The 21,839-nt window shown below is 38.2% G+C and overlaps 1 protein-coding gene across 1 annotated transcript in view; it reads right to left on the bottom strand.

Moving 5' to 3' along the window:
- SGIP1 (SH3GL interacting endocytic adaptor 1) overlaps positions 1–21,839 on the bottom strand; it is a 212,021-nt gene that overhangs the window by 75,502 nt on the left and 114,680 nt on the right. The window contains exons 7-10 of the mRNA XM_057717165.1: positions 11,105–11,116; positions 6,017–6,028; positions 2,773–2,797; positions 1,770–1,821 (exon numbers count right to left, since the gene is read on the bottom strand). Coding sequence (XP_057573148.1) covers positions 1,770–1,821; positions 2,773–2,797; positions 6,017–6,028; positions 11,105–11,116 — 101 coding nt within the window. The remainder of the gene's footprint in view (positions 1–1,769; positions 1,822–2,772; positions 2,798–6,016; positions 6,029–11,104; positions 11,117–21,839) is intronic.

Here is a 21,839-nt window from a genome sequence, read left to right on the forward strand (position 1 = left end):
AAATCACACACATTACAGAAAAACAGAGAGAAAGGAAAAATTAATGTCAAAAAAGATATAAAGCTTTCAAATATTTTCCACAATAAGGCTGATGTATGTGTGTGCATGCATGTACATACGTATGTATGTACTCAAGCTCCCGAAGGGCTTAAAAGGATATTTATGAAGATGTGAAATGTGTATGGACAAAGGATTGGTAGGAGGTAAGATTCCTGGTTCTCAGTGGGGAACAAGGGGCTGGGCCAACAGAAATAAGGTGAAGGAGAGAAACTCTTTTAAAGCATCTGATTTTCTATACCTAGAAGAGATAATACTAAAGATAACAGTTTAATGCAATGCACCTTTCTCTCTTAAGATCTCAAAAATCATTATACCTGTCTTCACTGCATCTCTGTGTTGTAGTTAATGTGGTTTATGATTAGTGAAAGTCAGGCACAGAGAAGTTAAGAAACAACCACCAGGAAGTTTGTATTTGAATGAGAAACTGAATCCACCAACTCCTAACTTCCATCCTCCCCACCCCCTCTGCCCTGCACAAGTAGACTAATGATAACCTCCTAATACCTTAATACTGCACATGTCAGAAAGAGAAGAGCATTAAGAAATCAAGGGGGAAAGCAGGGTAATAAGTTAAACGGTCATCCTTTCTACTAATTATTACTTAAACTGATTGTTAACGAAAAGCTGCATAATTGTCTGTATTTCTTCCTCAGACCTGATTCCCCTCATTGATCCTAATGAGTTCTCTGTGTGTTGCAGGGATAAGTGGTGAAGAGGAGATGGGAGGGGTTAGAGAAGGAGGGAAAGTTAAAAGGATCCAGCCTTTAGATAGAAATAGTAGTCTTGAAGTCTGTTCTCTACATCTGCATCTTTATTCCTGCCCTGCCACTGGGTTCATCAGTACCATTTTTTTAGATTCCATATATATACGTTAGCATACGGTACTTGTTTTTCCATTTTTGGCTTACTTCAGGACACGGGGGTGTGGCGAAGAAGAAGCTGGGACAAAGCGAGAGCGTAGCATTGACATATATACACCACCAAATGTAAAATAGATAGCTAGTGGGAAGCTGCTGCATAACACAGGGAGATCAACTCAATGATTGGTGATGACTTAAAGGGGTGGATAGGGAGGGTGGGAAGGAGTCGTGGGAGGAGAGGATATGGGGATATATGTATAAATACAGCTGATTCACTTTGTTGTATAGCAGAAACTGGCACAACAGTGTAAAGCAATTATACTCCAATAAAGAGATTTAAAAAAAAAGAAATAAATAGGAGTCTTTGGGGGAAACGTTGCTTATGTGCACAATACTTACTTATCCCAAGGATTATACAGTGTAAAATACAATGCTTTGCCAAAAAACAAAAAGCAAAATAGAAGGTTCCTTTGGTGTGTGGCAGGTGGAATGTAACACAAAATCGTACCCAACTAAACAGGCTACTCTTTGTAGGGCAATATAATCATAGTTCAGATTAGCATTCTAGACACCAAATGACATCTTCATGTGGACCTTTAACCCTTTCATTAATGAGGGGCTGCATATTCTGATAGATGTTATTTTAGATGACTACAGAGTACTTCCCTAAAGGTCTCCCTCAGGCTGCACTTATGAGAAATGACAACATATTTGAAATTGCTATGACCTGCACATATGGGCAGGCTCTTTGTTATTAGATGCGGAGACTTTAGCCCAAAGGAGATTTGTTTCATTGTTAACAGTGCATGATGCCTTGCATAGGACATGACTAACGTTTTTCATGCTCACCTTATGAGTTCCGGAGTTGGTGTGGAACGCCTGGGTCTTGCTACTTCTTCACCTGATACACAGGACAAAGGAAGTTCTTAGGCATATTTTTACCATTTTTTTCTTTTATGTCTTATGAGCTATGTTTGGAAACCCTTAGACATTTAAGTCCCATTAATAAGCAACTTCATGTGAAAACTTTGCAAAACAAATCCAGAAAACAAATTTTCTCCCCTGGCAATGCAACAGCCATATATTAGGCGTATGTAGTAGCATTTTCTTTGGCATTTATAAAACCTAATTAACCAACGAATTCCCATGATAAGCCATCAAATGGAAGATTTGTACCCTTCAGAGCTTAGTGGAACAGCACACCATTCTTTGAATGCCTGCTGCCTTGATCAGTTCTGCTTCTCAATTACCATAAGAGAATACTAAGCCAGGCCATATGTATATAGAGCATGGATCCAGCATTCTCTGCCTGTTCTTTTCTTGAAATGCCAAGAAAATGTTATACCTTTAACTAGGAACCATCCATTTAAAATTTCCTAGAATGTGCTATATGCAGCAGAATAAAATCATGCCACATGCATATTATAACCTACTTCACGTTACTTTGGTTTACTAAGATTTTCATATCAAATAACATAAGAATGGGTAAGTTGCATCCACCTTCAGTTCCTTCTGCCCTCCTCCTCTCCCTACCCCAATCAGTAAACTCACACTTGATTAAATTCATTTCTGAAGTTAAATGATACAGCAAGAGTTGACAAACATAGGAAGAAAATAGCAATGTTTATCCAAAAACATATTCACTTTCAAGATTTAAACATTAATCATTCAGAACCCACCAAGCCCTTCTGTCATTCAATACAAGATTTCTTTGCTGTAAAAGTAAGATATTTGTAAGCCTTAAAAATTGAGCCCAAGAGTGTATAAGTCAAATGTAGATATGCTCCAAGATCCAAGGAACTGTTCCTTCTTTTAAATCATACTCTATTTCTGGTAGCTAAGATATACTTACTGGATAAGTTCCTTTTAATTGCACCCTAGAATTAGAAATAGACACTATAAGGTTTAAGACCACATATATGTTATGTACAATATGTATATTTCTGTCATTGCAATTAAACTGAACTCAAAGAAATGCAGATGGGGAAAAATGAATTTTTTCTCAGAATTGCACTCAAGTTGGAAATTGTAGACACACACATATAAATCAATCTTTCATTTTATTCAAAGATTACAGAGAGGAAGGAAGAGTAAATAATGTCTTCTGAACCAGGAAAAAAAAAAAACCCTTACCTGGGTAGATTTTGTAAATTAAAGCAAATATTGAATAGTCTATTAAAAAAAAAAACTTGAAATCTAGCAAAGAAAGTAAAGCCAAGTTTAACTTTTGTTTGATGTTTAAAAATTATAGACTGTATGCGTACTCTCTGCTATTATCAGATGGAGTCCATAAGTTGCTTTTAGAAATAGTTATTAGTTTACTAATGCAATTTTTAAAGATACACATGGAAAATGTTAAAAAGAAGGGAAACTTGAAGGTATTACCACTGAGAGGGCTGTTCTATTCAGGCAACCAGAGAATTCCATTCTTCCACACCTACCCTCCCTACCCCAATTTCTTCCATGGAGGCACAAATCTATCAATTGGGAGTCATTCCTTTAGCTCAAGGCATTGTGATCCTACTGGAATGCCAATTTCCCTGGCAGGAATAATGCGAGAAGGTCATTTTCAGATTTGTAAGGCCCTAGCGGAAACTTTCTTTTTTGATAAGAGGACTGATTAAAGTTTTAATTCAAAACTGCTGTGAAAGGTTCTTAGCATGTGATGCTTCCAGAAAAGCAGACCACTAAGAAGCATGGTCTCATAAGATGGGACATGGCTTGACAGGCCTCCTTAGGAGAAGGACAGGGACAGAGTTTGGGTTGGGGAAGTGGAAGTATAAGAAAGTTTTCAAAAGGGGATGACTATGAGTTTGGTGGGTGACAATCAAACACATTTTTTTCTACTTCCTTACATCTATAACCACCAAGTGAAGGCTCAACCTGGTGGTCATCGCTGTTTTCGTCTCTCAAATGATAACACAAACAACTCAAGACAAGATGTAGCACCCCTGTAACAGACCTATAAGAAGCTTCTTTCCCTCTTTCTTAAGGATTTATCAGAATTTTGTCTCATTTTGAACTCACTTACTATACAGGAGCAGTTTCAGTCTGAATAAAGATCCACTAGGTGTTTTTTAGTGACTGGCCTAATCTCTCAAAGTATATTTTCTGGCTTCTCTTGTCTAATAACACAGTATGTATGTATATGCTATATAGAGATTATTATTGATACATTATTAGTAAAAATTTTTAAGTTAATAAATATTTTGTTTATTTTAATAAACACTTTAAATCAGTTTGTTTAATTAAGTTAACATGTTCATTTAAATTAATAAAATTTTAAATACATATGATCATTTAAATCAGCTATGGTTATTACAGGAGTTTGGATACAGGTTGGCTTTCAGAAAATAAGACTCTGTAGACAAAATAATGAGAACAAACTGTTTAAGTGGAGTTAAAATGTTTTTCTAGGTTAGGGAGCCTCAGATAGTTAGATATCTATTAATAAAGTCTGAAGGAAAAGATCAGGCGGGAGCTTTAGGTCCAAGTAGTTAACCATGAGGTTGACATTGAGGGAATAGGACCTACCTAGTATAGTGAGACCTGAAATTTAGGAGTTAGGGGACCCTAGACGCTGTATTGAAGACCTTTTGGTCTCTGTTTTACCCTTCTATTTAAAATGTAATACTTATGAAACCGAGAAAGATACACAGCTTCGTTGGTAATCATTGGTATTCATCATTTCCTGGTGAATCAATTCATTTGATAGATATTCTGTTGAGAGGCACTAGACAAGAAGCCCCTGTAATATTTTATTAACTGTTCCTCACGAATGAATAATCATCAGTCAAGAGGAAGCAAGACATGGCAGAAATGTGCAAGAAAACTGTTGTTTAGAAATTAGAAAGAATAAAACCATATCAATTTAGAAAGGAACAGATGTTCGAACGATCAGCAGGAAGCCATCAGCAACAGAAAAGAAAGTCCCATTGTCCCTGGATCTGGCATACAGATTTTTGATGGCCTTTATGTCGAAACAGGACGTATCTAGAACAAGGTTAAGGTGATGTTGATCATACAAACCACATTCAGAAAAAAAGCGTATTGAATTCTAAAACCTTCTCCTCCCCAAGTGACCACATTTTCCTCCTTTTTCCAGGACTGTCTTTATAGGTAGACTGTGAATAGACTTCCTGCATTTTGAATTAGTTGATTCACTCTTTTTCTTTTTTTAAACAAAGGAGTAACGTCGTAATCTGAGCTGGTACCCAACGGCTGGATTGGAATCAGCCACATGGTCCCTACAGGTGTTATCTTTGACCATCAACTATGTGGCTTGAACAGAGAACCATAGCTTGTCCGCTGGCGCAAAGTATTGCCTCAAATAGTAACTGATCGATCAAATTGGCATAGGCCTAATTTCTGAGAGCATTGATTCAGCTCCATTTTCTCTCTCAAGGGACTGACTGGGCAGGTAGGGGTCATTTCTAACATAGCAAAGTCTCTTCTTGTTGCCTCAAATTTATCACACTTTCAACCTGAGGAAAATGACAGATTTACTCTGAACGGTGCAAAGTAATACTGATTTCCCTTCAGTAATGAAATATATGTGTGACAGTCTTGAGAGATTGACTTGAAAGCATGTCTCTTCCTTCCAAGATAGGAATTATGATTATGTATGACTGTACATCAGTATACTGACCAATTTGAATTATGGTCCAGGGACTTAAATTCAGTCTTAAAAATAAGGTGGCTTACAAATTCTTTCCTTACCTTCTTTACAGTTCTCTTATGCTTTATTATCACCTTGCTATAAAATTCTATGGTGATTTCTGGACAATCTCCAGACCTTGCGCACATGCGCACACACACACGTACAACACACACACATACACACACACGCACCACGTTTTTCACATTTAGCACTAGGAGTTGGGGTACCTATGTATTAGTTTAGTTTGTTATGGGAAAGTGCTCTGATGATCCTAAAACATGCTCTTGACACATGAAGGACCACAGCCTTTCAGCCACTAAACCTGCCTCATTCATGCTGGGTTATCATAAATTTAATAAGAAGCCAACCTGACCACCTTGCCTAGGCAACAATTATCTTTGTACATGTTTAAGGTAAAAATGTTGAGGGTTCTTACCGGGCTGCGCCTCTGTGATCAGCAAAAAGGAAGAGAGAACAGACACCTAGTCAGAGAATGATGGATCAGTCAACAGGCTTGGGTAACAGAAGACTTCATAAACAGCTAACTAAACACACACTCCAAGTATTCAGGCCAAAGGAAGACAGGCAGTCATTGTGTTTGTGGCTTATTTAAACCATAAGGAGGTTCTGGAGAACCTTAAAGAGAATCTATCCATTGTATAAAATAGCTTTGCTAATGGGGATGTACTAGTTTCAGTTACACGTACATACAGACAAAGCAGAAACACACAAGAAAACTATACGGATAGCTTTAAATGTCTTGCCGTGACGAGTGTTCCTTCATATTGTTTGAGGAGGGGGGTTTTAGAGACTAGGTACTGCAGGGAAAACTGTTTCCCCCACACAACAGGGTGTTAGCAAAATCATAGACACGGTGCGTTTCCCACATAATTCAGGCTTTAATCGGAGTCTCCCAGAACCAGAGAGCAGGAGTAGAGACACCTCTTCTTTGCCTGGCTCTTCTCTTTAGTGTTCTGTGGAATGAGTGCTGATGAGGACTTTTTTAAAGTATATATTCTTGGCCCGGGGATTTGGGCAGCCACTACCAATGGGTAGAATGTGACAGGGAAGATGAGAAGCTCCTGACAAGTGCAAGCAGGAATGATGAAAACTGTCCAGCACCAGTAAAGCACTGGTGGACCAGATGATGCCTGGAAAAACACAACACACTGATGTATGATTTCTTTCTTACACTCCTCGAACCTTGATCATGGCTGCTATCAACTCACCCCAACAATCTCTCTTTGGGATTTTCCTGCAGCAACAAGAGTGACTATGATGTGATGGGGGGAAGAACTGTTGCTCAGAGTTTCACTTATGGGATACAGGCTAGCCCATGAATTCACCAGAGGCTACCTGGGACCCAGTACTGGCCAAATTCCAAAATCTGGGCAAGAAGCACAAACACAAAAGTATCTAGAAGGTTGCTTAAATGAAGAAGATGATTCTACTCTCCAGAACATAGACAAGAAATAAAAACCTATAGTCTTTTATACCTGGGGGCCTCCACGGTCTCTAGTCCAACTGCCTGTATGATATAGAGAGCAAAGTGAGGCTCTGAGATCCACAGCTAGGAAATGGGTAGAACCAGAGAGAGAATTTAGATCTTGGGTCTCCCATTTTCATGTTCTTTCTAGGACACCAAGCCTGATGTTGTTGGAGGAATCCTAAAGCAGAGAGCCAGGAATGGTTACTTCTCAGATGAGTATTGGTAAGTAGCTAGGATTTTAGATATACTTACCCTAGTCAATTTTACTTGTAATATTTCAGACTTTTTTATTTGTCATATTTTTCTGGTTCTGTTTCACATTGATTTCACCTTTCTTATAAATCTGTCCATATGCATGGATGCAATTTAAATAAAATTAGAGAAAAGGACACATGAATATGTATTTCTGGGCTTAAATTCTTTTACTGGCGAATTCATACTGTTTTGAGAGAAATTCAAGCACTCTTTTATATAAAGATTTAGATTTTATAATTATTTAATGACCAGGCTAAAGTTCTTCTCTAAAGAAGGAGATGTGGGCATTTATGATTTTAGCTTTAATTTTATGTCAAACAATTCATTCTTAAAAGCAGCATAAAATATAGCAAACAGGGGATTAAAAATGGCACAAGTTCCCCCAAGACGATTATGAGAAATAATGCAAGATTAGGTGTATATTGCAACTGTATAGAGGTAGCACCTTAAATTTAATAAGCTTGATTAAGATTATAGAGAACAACACTTTTCAAAATAGTTTCAATTATACTAATTCACCCAAATTAAACTCAATGAGTTTGAAACCTATATATTTTAATCAATAGTTCCTGTTTGTATTTTTTTCTAGTAAAAAATAACACGATAAAAAAAGGAACATTGTGGAACAGCTGTTGAAGTTCATGGAATCACAGGCTTATTAACCAGAATCCAGAAGACCCAGCTAAAAGCTGTGGGAAGGTCAGACCCAGAAAATTTCAAGGTTCATAATTAAAAACTATCTGAAACCTTCAAAAGTAAAGGAATTCCAGAAGTCAAATTGAAAGGCTTTTTATACACTAATTATCCCCATTAAGGAGTATAAAGCAGTTGTAGGTTCTGTTGAACACAGACAGCAAAATCATTACCAGCCAGGAGGGGAGGGTCTTTCCTGTTAAAAGTTTTATTTTACTCTTTCTCCTGTCATTTCCCAAGAACTGTGAGGCATTTAGCATTCTATCTTTGTTCTACCAATATATAGAATTTGCTTCAAAGGGGGAAGGAAACAATCAGTATCTGGTCCTGATATATTCTGCAAGCCAAACGCTCTCCATGTTAAATTGCAAACTCGAAAGCAAGCGGGGCAAGGAACAGGAGTGCTGTGCGCTAGGGCATGCGAGTTTCACAAAGCTCTGGTGACGTGGCCGTGACTCAGGGGCACCATGCCTGCAGCACAAAAATATGGACCTAATGCTGCCAGATCTTCAGAGTCATCGGAGAAGATGTGTATCTTGATTTTTTTTTAATTTCAAAGATTCTTGTTTTTAAATGGCGCTAAAATTGTTTTTAACGGCATGAGCAAACAAAACATCTACTCAGTCGTTCAGAATCTGCAGGTGGCCAATTTGTCTCTGATTGCAGACATTTGTATCACACATAATAAGCTCTCAGCAAATTTTTTTTATCTACTGTTATTATTTCACCTGATTACTCAAACAGGGACTTTGCAACTGGTCTATTTGTTTCGGAACTAATTTCCTGTGTTCCTAATTAAACATTAATTGTTCAATTCCTTGACGTCTCTTGATCTTCTGATGCATTCTGGAGAAGGTATTAAAAACATTTTATTTTCCCCTCTACTTTTATTTTGATGTTCAACTTAGAGATTGGTTTTACTTTGTATTTTGAGGATATTTTCAAAGTGCGTATACACTGCTAGATTTCGTCACTAGAATGAGGACCTTTGGTTAGAACATTTTGCATTTCTAAAATTTATATACTCTGCTAATTAAATATGCTTTCCTAAAAGAAAATACTTCAATAAATGTCCTCATAGTACCCACAGTGCCCTTACCTCACACCAAGTTTGTTTTATTATTTTTTGCACAAAAGGATTAAACTCATCTAACTAGGATAACTTAGTCTTCGCCAATGCGAGTGTTTTAAGATATTTATAAAAAGAAGTAACCAAACACAATCTGTCCAGCTTGTCAAAAATCGCTGAATAACCAGCCTCAGGTTCTGATGCTTTACAACATCCTCATTTGCTTAAAATTCAGTGCTATAGGGAAACAGAGGAAAATGCGTGAAAAGCCACAAAGCACTAAACAAATATTTTTATACAGTCTAGTCATAGCAAATTCAGTGATTCATGGTAGTGAATTTTCTAGGAAAGAATTAGAATATATGATCATTGTGTTTATTGTTATGATCCTAAACAGTATTCTTATTTGCTTTTAAATTGTGTTTGTTTATATTTAAATTTGTTCCTATATCTATTGCAAGTCAGGTGACAGTGAATGCCTTTTCAGATCCAATAGGACTTGGTAGAGATGATCTTCTGAAATTCCATTTGGGAAGAGAAACAAAGAGCCCGTTACCAACCAAGAAATCACTACAAGTTGACTGGGTTGAACATCAACAACATGGGCATTGCCAAAGGAAAAGGAGGCAGGGAAGCAGAGTCCGCGTCCTTAAAGACACAGCTAATAACGAAAAGGAGTACTTGTAGTTGAAATTGCTGTAAGAATAACAGGAGGAAAACTAATGAGGAACAAAGAGTTTTTAAAGCACCACGAGTAAAATTCAGACTACTTAGTCCTGTCAATATTTGAAGTGGCTAAACTTGGATAATTCAGAGAAAGATTCAGGGTCAAAGAAATTGGCAAAATACAAAGAAAGGTTGCTGAAGTGCACCAGTGATATGTATGTCACAAAGCATGTGACAGAGCTGACTCTCAGTTACTCAGAAGTGGGCCATTCAGTTTAGTAATAATAATAATCATAATATGTACTAATTTTATTTTTGGAAACAACATCATTGGGTCCATATTTTGATAAATTGTAATATTTTATTCCATCTTTTTTTCTTCCTGTGTCTTCTGCTCTTCCTTCCTCTGGTCACATGGAATTGCTACCAGTACATTTCCTGCATGTGGTACAGAGACTGCCAGGCTTGGGTCAGTGGGCAGGATGGGAGTTTAGCACTTATTGCAGCATCCTCTTAGGTGAGGTCAGTAGACAACCAACTACTTCTTAGTGCGTGTTAACATGGAAACACAATATTTTCATATTTTCCAACGGAGAGGTTGCCTGTATCAGCCGTGCATCAGCATCCTGGGGACATGTTCCCAATAAACCAGACAGCAGAAACAAGAGCAATGAAACTGTTTTTTTTTTTTTTTTTTTTTTTCAGTAGATCTGTTTCATTGTTGCTCTAAAAAAAAAAAAAGATGTAGGTACATCCTATCAGATTTGTGTTGCCCCTGAAAATCACTCTCGTGGTAAAAAGGACCACGTAAGAGGTGATTTGCATTTATAAAGATTTACTTTTTCTGTCTCTGACAACTCCAGAGGGGGATAATTTTTCTGATTAATTGAAAAAGAAGAAGAAAAGAAGACAACTCCCCTGTGCTAGGCCAGCTTCACAAGCGTTTACTCAGGATGCTATCATGTTGTACATTAAAAAAAAAATTAACCAAAAAATGTTTGCCTAGCTCATGGTAAATATATGTAGCTTGACTAACCCAAGTGGACGCTACAATAAATAAAACTTAATACTAAAATACTTGATCATATGTCTGTGATTGAGGCAGAGGTGAATCTTTACAAAATTACCCTGTGGACCTTAATAACAGGCTTGGAAAAATCACTTAGCAACAAACTTCCTTTCTTCCCCATGGGGCATAATTAGACTGTGTCCTGGTTTACAAAGGTTTGTTTTTAAAATTCAGAATCTTGTTTAGGTGTTAAACACAGTCAGTCGTTAGATATGCAGATCATGCAAATGAACAGAATAAACAAAGTTTAGCCAAGATATAGAAAAGATTTTTTGTTTCTTACCGGACTTTTCCTCTAAATGTGTAGGCATGAGGAGGAAAAATAAAGAGAAAATGAAAGAGGTGAAATGTATCTTCAAGAAGATACAACTCGAGGCTCAGAATAACCTTACTTAAAGCAACTCTCCAAGGCATGGCTCTTCTAAAGCTTCCTGTGGGTGTCTGATATAGTCATTCCCAGGCTGCTGGCTTTATACCACCCCAAAACATGCCGCTTGGCCATATTGATTGTTTTGAGCTGTAGGCACTTGAAAACAGCAAATTCAAGGAGAGGCTTTCTCTGAACAACCCTCATCTGCCTAAAGATAAATCTTCCAAAAGGAACTCAATTGTCATAAGGGTTTCACCAACCAGGAAGAACTGACTCATCACAGGAAAGGAGACCAGAAGTCGATACCATATCCAGACAAACTTTGTCACAAACTATCACATTTCCCACCTATGCTTCCAAGGGTCCATTCATCTTCCCTAAATATCATTTACTGTCCCTTAACAAGCCTCCACCTCTCTCTCTTTTCTCTATTAAAATGGTATTTAATCCTGAATTCTGAAGCCACCTCTTAGAGTTACTCATTTTTCCTGGTATACATGAAACAGACATGTTAATAAACTTATGTTTGTTTTTCTCCTGTTAATCTGTCTTTTTGCTAAAGAATCCCAGTTGAAAACCTAAGATGGGTTAAGGTAGTTTTGCTTCCTCTCAGAGTTCAAGCAATAGAGGACATAGTTATGGCCTCCTTTTGAGCACATTCTAAGCTCCCTTTTGAGTGGTTTACTTTTATCAAATAGATTTGTACTTTGAAAATAGAAAATGATGCTTTATAATATTGAAAGGAGCTGGGAAATTCCATGAATGCATTGCAGCCAATCCCGAAACTAAAGCATGAGATTTTCTCCAAATTCCAATCTTGTCAGGGAATTTGGTACCTATTATCTTCTCCGAAGACACTCTGGCTAGAAAGAACCATCAATTCTTTCATCCCATCCTTCATTTGTCCCCACTCCCCATGAGCAATGACAAATTATTTTCCTGGTGAGTGATCCCTGGCCCCTGGGAATGCTCTTTTCTTTTCTCTGTAACTGTCTTAATGAGGGTTTCATTTCTCGCTGACTGTAGTACTCCACCAACCTCTTCCATGTTTCATCTCCTAAATCCATCCTTTGTACCATCTCTAGAATTATTTTCCAAAAATAGTGAAGTCAATGTACTACTCTGCCCTGCAGAAACCTCCCTATTTTGCAGAAAATAGAATGCAAGCTCCATTCTGTCATTTAATGCCTTCATGATGGGCTCCAGCTTACCTTCACTCCCTCATCTTCCACTGTTGTCTATATGAAACCTACACTTAGCTGCAGATGCTCCTGACATCTCCTGAATGTGTAGTACACTCACACTTCCCTGCCTTCTGCTCAAGCTGCTTCTTCAGCCTTGATGTCTTCTCCCTCTCTCTTAGTCACCATCTTACTTATTCTTCAAGACCAGTGACATTTCCTCCATGAAGCCTTCCCAAGCTTTCCAATCAGAATAAATTGTTCCCTGGCCTTTATTAGCTTCAGAGAAAACAGAGGTACACACGCCTAGTATATTTTTGCAGTTCTTATTTTGTTCTGTATTATTTAGATGTCTCCGTTCGATTATTAGCTCCCAGTAATGGTTATGAATGGACCCTGCCTAGTCCCAAACATAGTGCAAGGTGCACAGTAGTCATTCAAAGCACATTCACGAATTTTCTTTTTGTGGTCATTAAAACCTTGTACAAATGTTTGAAGCACAGTGTCTTTTAAAATAAAGATGAATTGCTCTCTGAAATAAGGCTGAACTGTATATAATATGTAGCTCAAGGGATAAGGCCCCAGTTGCAATGGTTTCTTCACCAGCTCCCATAAATGTTTCACTTAGCTCCTGTTTAACTGTTGATCTCTCTGCCCATTAGTGATCTCAGGGGCTAATATGTGTTACCAAGGCTTCAAGGAAGTGGCACAGCTTTGCACAAACCTTGGTGTAGAGCTATACGATCAGGTCTCCAGGGTGCAATGCTCTCCTATAGCAAAAAAAAAACTAGTGTTTCAGCATAACTCAGGGTCAAGCTAGGGCCCACATCCTGGGTGCTGCTTTCAGACCCAGACCCTTGCTAAGTAGCACGGAGAAATGAAAATCATTAAGGTCCAAGTCCTTGATTTACAAACAAAAAGAATTTGGGGATTAAAATCAAATAGCTTCAAAGGAGTTGTCATGGAAAGAGGTGCAAAAGTTTTTATATATTCAAGTTAGCTTAACCCCGTATTTTATGGATGCTTTTGAGCAAGTCATAGTGTTCAATTCCATAGTTTGTAAAGCAGGGATGATTGCTATCTCATAGAACTGTTGTGAGGATTAAAAGATGTGGATGACAGTGACAGGAAACATTCACTGAGAATTTATTATTACTGTTTTACCTTATGAGGTTGGTCTGATTATTATCTCTAATTTTCCAGTGAGGAAAAGGAAGCTCAGATGCTTTCCGAGGTCACGTGGTTACAACGCATGAGAGTGGGACTGGACCCCAGTGTGTCTAACTCCAGGAAACCTGGGCAGGGGTGGGCTCATGGCACAAACCAATTCCCCTGGCCTTTAACAGCACTGGAATTTAGAAACAACAGATCTAAAAGCTTACAGATCACAGAACCTGGAAAATCATCTTGGATTTTTCCAGTGGAAGGAGTTAAACAGATCATGCCTGTCTATCATAGCAGGTCACAGGGAATAAGCTTTTCAGAGAGTGAGCTTGTATTTCTAGACATGGTTTCAGATCTTAGAATTAAACTCTGATTATAAGGTAAATTTCATAGCCTTATTCTAGAATTAAATGCTTTTTATTAAATTAGAATCAGAAGAATAAACATGAACACATGAATGATAAGGGCCCTCCTCTCCTTCCCACTCCAGGCTATATGATGATTAAACCATCTTTATTCAATACGTTGTTTTAATTGTTAGCACCTATGAGCACCTAGGCTATGGCTGCTTGGCTTAAGGGTTTCTTCAGAATGTTAAACAAACAAATAAGGATAAAAAAATGATGAGAAAATTCTCCCTTGGGGAAAGCAAAGATATTTCTTGACTTAAAATGAACTAATAGTATCAGAGTGATTTTTAACTATGAAAACGATAATAACAGAAATGAAAAATGATGTATACCTCCAGGTACTCATGTTCACAGAAACAGAGTAAGTGAATTTTTGGACTGAACAATACACACACTTAAAATATAACCATTTTCTCTAAGTGCAGGGATGTTCCTGTCCTATGGCCTGAGACAATATAAATCTCTAATTTGCAAGCTTTGTTGAAAGGTAGCTCATTCTTACAATCAAGGAAGCTTTCCAAGGAGCACACAGACCCCTGCCCTCCATGGATGGAGAGTCTCGTTCTGGTTGTATTATCCTAAATCACTTTCTAATGCAAGTAGTCATTGAAGTTAAGGCTTGTTGAAGCCTTCATTTCTGCATGAAGGGTTAGAATTCTGCAGCATTTAAAACTGAACACTGTTTAAGACCCAGACCAAAGCTAACAGAGGTGAATAAAGAAAATATACACTAGAGTTTCAGTGCTCCTTACATAGAGATTTGTGCTCTAAATACACTCCTGTCCTCTTAACAAGAAACTGAGCTGCCATGGGAATTTTTGGCATCAAGTTTCATAGAGTGGGATCAAGACACAAAAAGCCAGATCTAATTTAGAAGCTTTTTATGAGTCCACAATTGTTTAATCTTAAAAATAGGATGGCTATCTTTTGAATCTATATTTTAGCTAATGAGATTTTTTATAGATATAACCACTTCCTATCAGTTATGTGTGAATAGTCAGGTATTCACAAGGAGCAAAAGGATTATTTATTCATTCATTAAACCATTAATAGATATTTATTTGGTACCTAATAAAGACTAGACACTATTCTCAGCATATTAGTGAACAAAACAATAGGAACAATAGACAAAAAAGCTTCAATGAGCTTTTTGGTGGGCAGGAGAGGAGCTAGATAAATATATATATATATATATATATATATATATATATATATGTAAGCAAAGTATTTAGCATTTTAGAAGATAAATACAATTTAAAAAAATAGAGCAAATAGAAGAGGTTTGGGAACGTCAACGTAGAGAGTTTTGTAATTTTTAAATAAGATGGTCAGGAGACGCCTCTTTGAGAAGGTGACTTGAACAAGTGCTGGAAGTTGAGAGGGAGGTGGCAGTGCCAGTATCTAGGGGAAGAGGGCACAGCCAGGGAGCCAGGGAGGGGTGGAGTGAGAAAGGAGAGTGGCAGGTGTTAGGGTGGGGTCACCAGTGTCCCCACCATGAGGATCTTGAAGGCCACTGTGAAGACGGGCTTCACTCTGCTCCAGTGCAGGAGTTCTCAGCGTGGACGCTTAGTCACTCTTGGTTGCTGAGTAGAGGCATTGATGAAACAGATGAAACAAGACCAGAAAATGCCTGGATGTGGCATATGTTGTTGTTTTTCATTACTCTTTGGAGGCTTATTTTGATTCCTCATGTACCATGCTAAAAATAAAATAAAGATGGGCTTCACACAGGCTAGGAGGGAGAAAGAGAGTTTCAACTGGGCAAAACAGAATGAGACCAGTCCATCTTGCCTTCCCTCTGTTTCGGCCGCTTCAGGACAAGTAGCTCAGATTGGCGTGTACGACTCTGTACCACTGCTCTGCTGGTGGCTGATCTGAAACAATAGTTCCTAAGGTCCATGCGCAGTGAGTGGCTGTCCTTTAGATAATATAAGAGACAGAAGGAAATCTCACCTTCACTCTGTTTAGAAATGAAATTTCTCCCAGTTTCTGAGGAAACACTTTCTGACATAATTAATAGGGGTGATTCACACTTTAAGATTTTTTTTCTAAAACAATTAAAAAGTACATCCATTGCTGTAGACTATTTCTGGCACTAAAAAAAATTCTCCTTTAAAGAACAAAGGGATAGATACTTTTTTCTTATACTGTTATACTTATTTTTATACTATTATCCATACATTTATAGAAAATCTTTAGTGTAAAAAATATAATAGTGTAAGAAAGATAATAAAGTATCTATCCTTTATTCCCAAGGTCAAGGACCACTAAGTGACTGAAATCTGAGACTTTAGATGAGAAAACAGACATTTCATTAGGATGTATGGGATTGGGAAAGAGAATTATGACAAAAACCTGGCACCCACAGAAAATAGCACATTAATAAACTTTAGAAAAGACCTACAAATAACTCTTGTAAGAGAAGAACAGTTATAGCTCATATTGATCATGCATCTGATAATGAAGGAAAACTTGAACTGAAAGGGAAAAGATAAAAAATTTGCTCTTTATTAATTATGGAAGGGATATAAGCTGCAGTACAGCCCAGTGAAACACCAAGTTCTGTATATTTCCCACAGTGAAGGGCATCCTTCTTTCCAATCAACCACCAATTTTTTTTGGTGGGGGGCACACACTGTGGCTCTTGAGATCTTAATTCCCGAACCAGGGATTGAACTTGGCCCTGGCAGTGAAATTGACGAGTGCTAACCACTGGACAACCAGGGAATTCCCAGCCAATCGGTATTTTCTAAGTACCTACTACATGTCGTTCAAACATGTCCTAGACTCTAGAGGAAAGGCCGCATTAAGGCAGGAGTAAGAACCTATAATTTCTGGGTGCAGGATTAGTTGTCATAAACCCAACATCTGCTGAATTATTCGCAAGTTACGTTTCTGTTACAAACATTTTCCAAAATGATTGCTTCTTTACAGGGCCCATTCTATCCTGAATACACCATTAACTAATAAAAATGGTTTTAAATTCAACTCTACACCAGTAGGACTAACACAACCAAGGCAGAAGACGTTAAAGACAGAAAAATTAGCCTTTTCAATTATAATTAGCATTGTAATTAAAAGCATATAATTCAAGAATTTGCTATCTCTGGTTGAGGACATCCTAACATTTTTATATGTGTCAATAATGTGAACCTATTTTTTTTCATTCAATTAGATTTTAAGTTGGTACCAAAAATTGAGGGTTACGGTTTCTGACCCTGGTGTTCATGTTTCTTGAACCCCCAATCAGATCAGGTTGTCTGAGATAGTATAACACAATGAAAGAATCTGCAGTCATGCAAGGAAATTCTAACTCTTACACCTCACAAAGGGAAGCAAAATACCAGGTACTCAGAGGGTACAACCAATATTAATTGGAGAAATAATGACAATGGCGATCCACATTGAATTAATATTATGCTCATTTTCAAGGAGATGAAAATATACAAGAACTCAGGGATTTCTTCATACTATTGTAGAGTGGGCATAAGGGATTGAAAAAATATTTTAATTTTAAATGTCAGGAAATGGAAGCAACAGAGAATTTCCTAAGGAAAAATTATTAGTAATGAAGGAAAGAACAAACAAATACCAGATATGAAATGAACTCTTCTGCAGATAGCCCATGGCTTATTATACTGTAGGAAAGAGAAGAATATATTTTGATAAAGGAAGATCCCACCCATTTCCCCATCTATCCTTCTCTATAAGGCCTGGAAAAAAAGAGATACATCTTATGTGTCGACTCCAGATGATTTTGGCCAGGCTGCTTGAAGCTCTGTCTTGAGGGGGCGTCTCAGACTACATGTGGGATGTGGGACCTAGTTGCAATGTCTGCTGAGGGCTTGGAAGGGGGGTGGCAGCCTGCATGCTCCATGCTTGATACCCCTGGTCTAAACCCAACCCAAATTATGTTTGCCCTGTGAAAATCTCCTTGATGAGTTGAACCCAAGCTGAGCCTCTCCCCTCCAACTCGCTGCACTGGAGGTCTGGGTTGAGCACTTCGCATCAGAATGCACGCAGTCTTTACCCTCCCCTTGCACTGTGCAGTTTCCACCAGGAGCACATGCCACTGTGTAGGAGATTGGAGCTCTCCTCCCCCACTGATGACTCTTTGTTTTTACTGAACTCAATGGGGTGCTGAACCTTCTGCCAAAGTGAGGACAGGAAAGGGGGTGGTGTTACCAAGCAGCAGCAAATTCAGGGATTTTGCTCTCTGGCAGGCTAATTTGAGGGTGGGAGGGTGGGTGGGCCACCTGGAATAGGCAAACAGCACCAGACTGTCCTCAATTGAAAGCTATCTCCCCCTCCCCAGATTTTTTTAATTAAATAACTCTGTTATGGATGGCAAACCTCCAGGAACAAGATTAAACTGATTGCCCCTTCATAACTCCATGTCAAATTCTTTAATTCCTTGTATCACTGAATTTTGCAGGGGAAATGGAGGAGGCACTAGCACACACTCCAGGCTAGGTCAACTCCTACTCTCTCATCACTTCTATCAGCCCTCTTATCCTTGACTTTGCTCAAATCCTCCCTCGCTATTTTTATTTTCTTTCTGCCTCCCACAAGTCTCTGAACTTAAGGAAAAGAGAAATGGAGCTGAAAAGGGAACCAGTACTTATAGAGACCATTCCTGGGTGACAGGCACTGAAGTGGACATTTTGCAACATTATCTTATGTTATCTTTACATCAGTCCTGAGAAGGTAGATATTATTGTTCCCATTTTACAGACTTAGGATCTGAGATGCTGAGTGAAGGAGCTTGCCCATGGACACACAGATAATAAGATACAGACTCAAAAGCCTGTATTCTCCCTACTTAACCAATGGGCTTCAAGGAAGTGCCCTCTTCCTTTGTCCCCTTGCTATATCCTCAACCTCTCCCCTAAAACAGAGCACTTCCCACAGAGATTCTTGGGCCAGAATACATAGCAGAGTATTAAAGCTGAGAGGGATTTAAAGATAATTGAATCATAGCCCCTGATTCAATGTAGATGAGAAAATATACTGTGATTTTAGCTTGGCAGAAAGGAGGCAGATACTGGAGTTCAAGTCCTGGCCCTCAAACCTGCAGCTACCTCTTGATCTTTCGGAGCTGATTTCTTCTGTAAAATAGGGTGATCACTACCTCTCTATATCTGCTTAACAGTGTAGCTTGCTCATTACATCTTTCTGATCATGACAGTTTTGTAAAACATAAACCATTATTATAACGAACCATCAACTTAAAAAAATCATTGCTGATTGATTGATTGATTAGGGGAACTGAAATATATGAGTTATATAAAAATAACGTGTCATTTCTTAACATTTAAACTAAGGTGACATAGCAGCAATTAAGCCTGACTGACCTATCAGCTCAGCCTTGCCCTTTTCTCATGTGGAACATAGGAGGGAGTGTATGTAGAGTGACATGGGCCCTTTAGGCACCATTAAAGTGATAGCCTTCAAAGGGCTTGTGAGTAATCAGAAATTATCTGTAAAATGTTTTGTATAACTTAATGAACTTTTAATTTTTTTCCTCTAGAAAGAGAACCAATAGCTTTCATCAAAAGTAGTATAATATAGTGGGTAAGAGTTCTGAATTGGAAACCAGACCTTCTGAGTTTAAATCTCAGCAACTTCACTTACTAGCTGTGCCATCTTGGGTGAGTTAATTAATTCTTCTATGCCTCAGTTTTCTCATCTGTAAAATGAGGATAATAATAGTACCTATCTCATAGGGTAGTTGTGAGGATAAATGAATTAATATATGTTAAGCATCTGAAACAAAGTCAGTACTCAAAATTTTCATAGCTGCCAGGCAGCAACATCATCACCATCATAAGCTCTCTAAGTGATCTTGACCTTAAGGATGTTTATGAATGATCACCATGAGACACACTCTATTGTTCTGATTAATAATAGCTAAGCAACTCCTTTGGGCCTTACATAAATTACAAAGTTCTAAGTCCTTTACATGCACTACTTCCTGAATTTTTATAAGGACCCTAAGAGGTGGATAGTATTATTAAAATGATTTTACACTTGATTAAGCCTTGACTGGAGCTTAAAGCTTTAAGTAACTTACCCAGGATCACATGGATAATAAGCGCAGAGCCAGAATGCAAACTTAGTTCTGACTTATTGCAGAGCAAAAATCTGTGATCAGTATAGAACTAAATGCTTCTAGTTAAGGACAATTTCTCAAGGTAAGTCAGCAGTAATCCTTGACTCCCCAAAGAACAAAAGTAAAGGAATGAAAGGCAGCTCATGACAAAAGGAAAAGATGATATTGCACCAGAAATTAAAATATAGCATCTGTCTTCTCAATTCCATGAACGCTTACGGGAGCCACAGGATTCAAGGTACCTAGTGAGCAAAGCACATTGCTGAAGATGTGTCCCTGTGGGTTCTGGAAGAAACAAAGTTGTCTGTCACTAAGATCCTGCAAGGCGTGAGGAAGCCAGGAGACTGTGAAATGGAGGCAAGAGGGGAAGCTGACCACATTGGACCATATATTCAATCAGGACTGAGTGAAGACAGGCAGGTGTGGGGACCACAAGGGGAAGTTCAGCCTCTGTATGCTACTTGAGAGATCGCCTGTACACTGTTTTTGATAAGCTTGCAGTTAGTTAGCATGAAGGAGGGACAAAGTCTGTCCAATGTTTCTGATGTTAGCTCTCAGTACCTGCTAGATAGAAGGTGCTTACCAAATATCTCATGAATAGATTCAAAGAGGGGGGGAAATGATGTCATTTCTCCATGAAATAAATTTGATGGGGGTGCACAATACAGGACTCCACTGGGACTGCTAGCCTTCAGCAAGGTGTCCTGAAGAAGCACCCCAGCTAATGAAAGGGTTTGGTTAAAACAGAGTTAGGAATGCTAAAACAATTTAGCAATGCTTCTGGAAGGAGCTTCAAAACCCATCCACAGGCATCACAAAACAAGTTATTTTATTCACACATTTTCCCAGTTTGATACTCAGAGTAATTACTGGTCTTGGCTCTAAATGACTTTTGGCTATTTGGGTTTCCCGATGTATCACCATTAATGGTATTCTTTAAAATGTGCCCCAGGCTCTACAACAACAATCAAATAATGCCTAAATGTAGCATCTGAGTGCTCTCTATCAATATATTAACTAATTCCACCCGTACAATAGCCCTGTGAAGTAGGTATGGGAGTTATCTTCACTTACCAGCGAAGAAACCATGACTCAGGTTTTGTAACTTGTGCAAAGCAAACCCAGGTAAGAGGTAGAGCCCTGTTATTTGAGTAATTGTGACATCATTGGAATGAGTGTCTATTTGCATCTTCCTCAAATTATCTTAAAGGGAATTAATGGTATTCCACTGTGTATTGAAGTTTTGTTTTGTTGTTTTTACAAGGGCGTGTTTCTTTATAGTCTGATCTTGCACCCACTATTTTATTTAGCCCCTTTGAGAAATTTTTACTTTTTAAGAACAAAACCATTTATGGAAGATGTAATAGAGGTTTGCTTCTACCCTGAATGTGAGGAGTGTCGTACCAAGGGAAGCAGACAGCAGAACACTTTATCTCATATCTCTGTTTCTATCTCCTCCTTTGAAGGAAAGATTTTTATATTTTTATTAGCAGAAAAAGATGGATATCCCAACAACTACTGTGTAAGGTAAGTGTTCATTTATCCCCCTTTTAGACATGAAGAAACTGAGACTCAAATAGGTTTAAGAAACTTGCATAAATTTGCAAGCGGTTGAGTTCAGGTCTATTAGATTCCAGTACCTTTCCTGTAAGATAAACCGACACTGTATGCTAGGTCCTTCAGGGGTAAGTACAAAGCTTCTATTTGTGTTTACAGAATTATCAATCACAAACGTCCAGTATGGAAAAAAATGATTTACAAGTAGTTCCTCTGAAAGGTGA

This window comes from Hippopotamus amphibius, chromosome 1, assembly GCF_030028045.1.
Source record: "Hippopotamus amphibius kiboko isolate mHipAmp2 chromosome 1, mHipAmp2.hap2, whole genome shotgun sequence".
Taxonomy (NCBI): Eukaryota; Metazoa; Chordata; class Mammalia; order Artiodactyla; family Hippopotamidae; genus Hippopotamus; species Hippopotamus amphibius.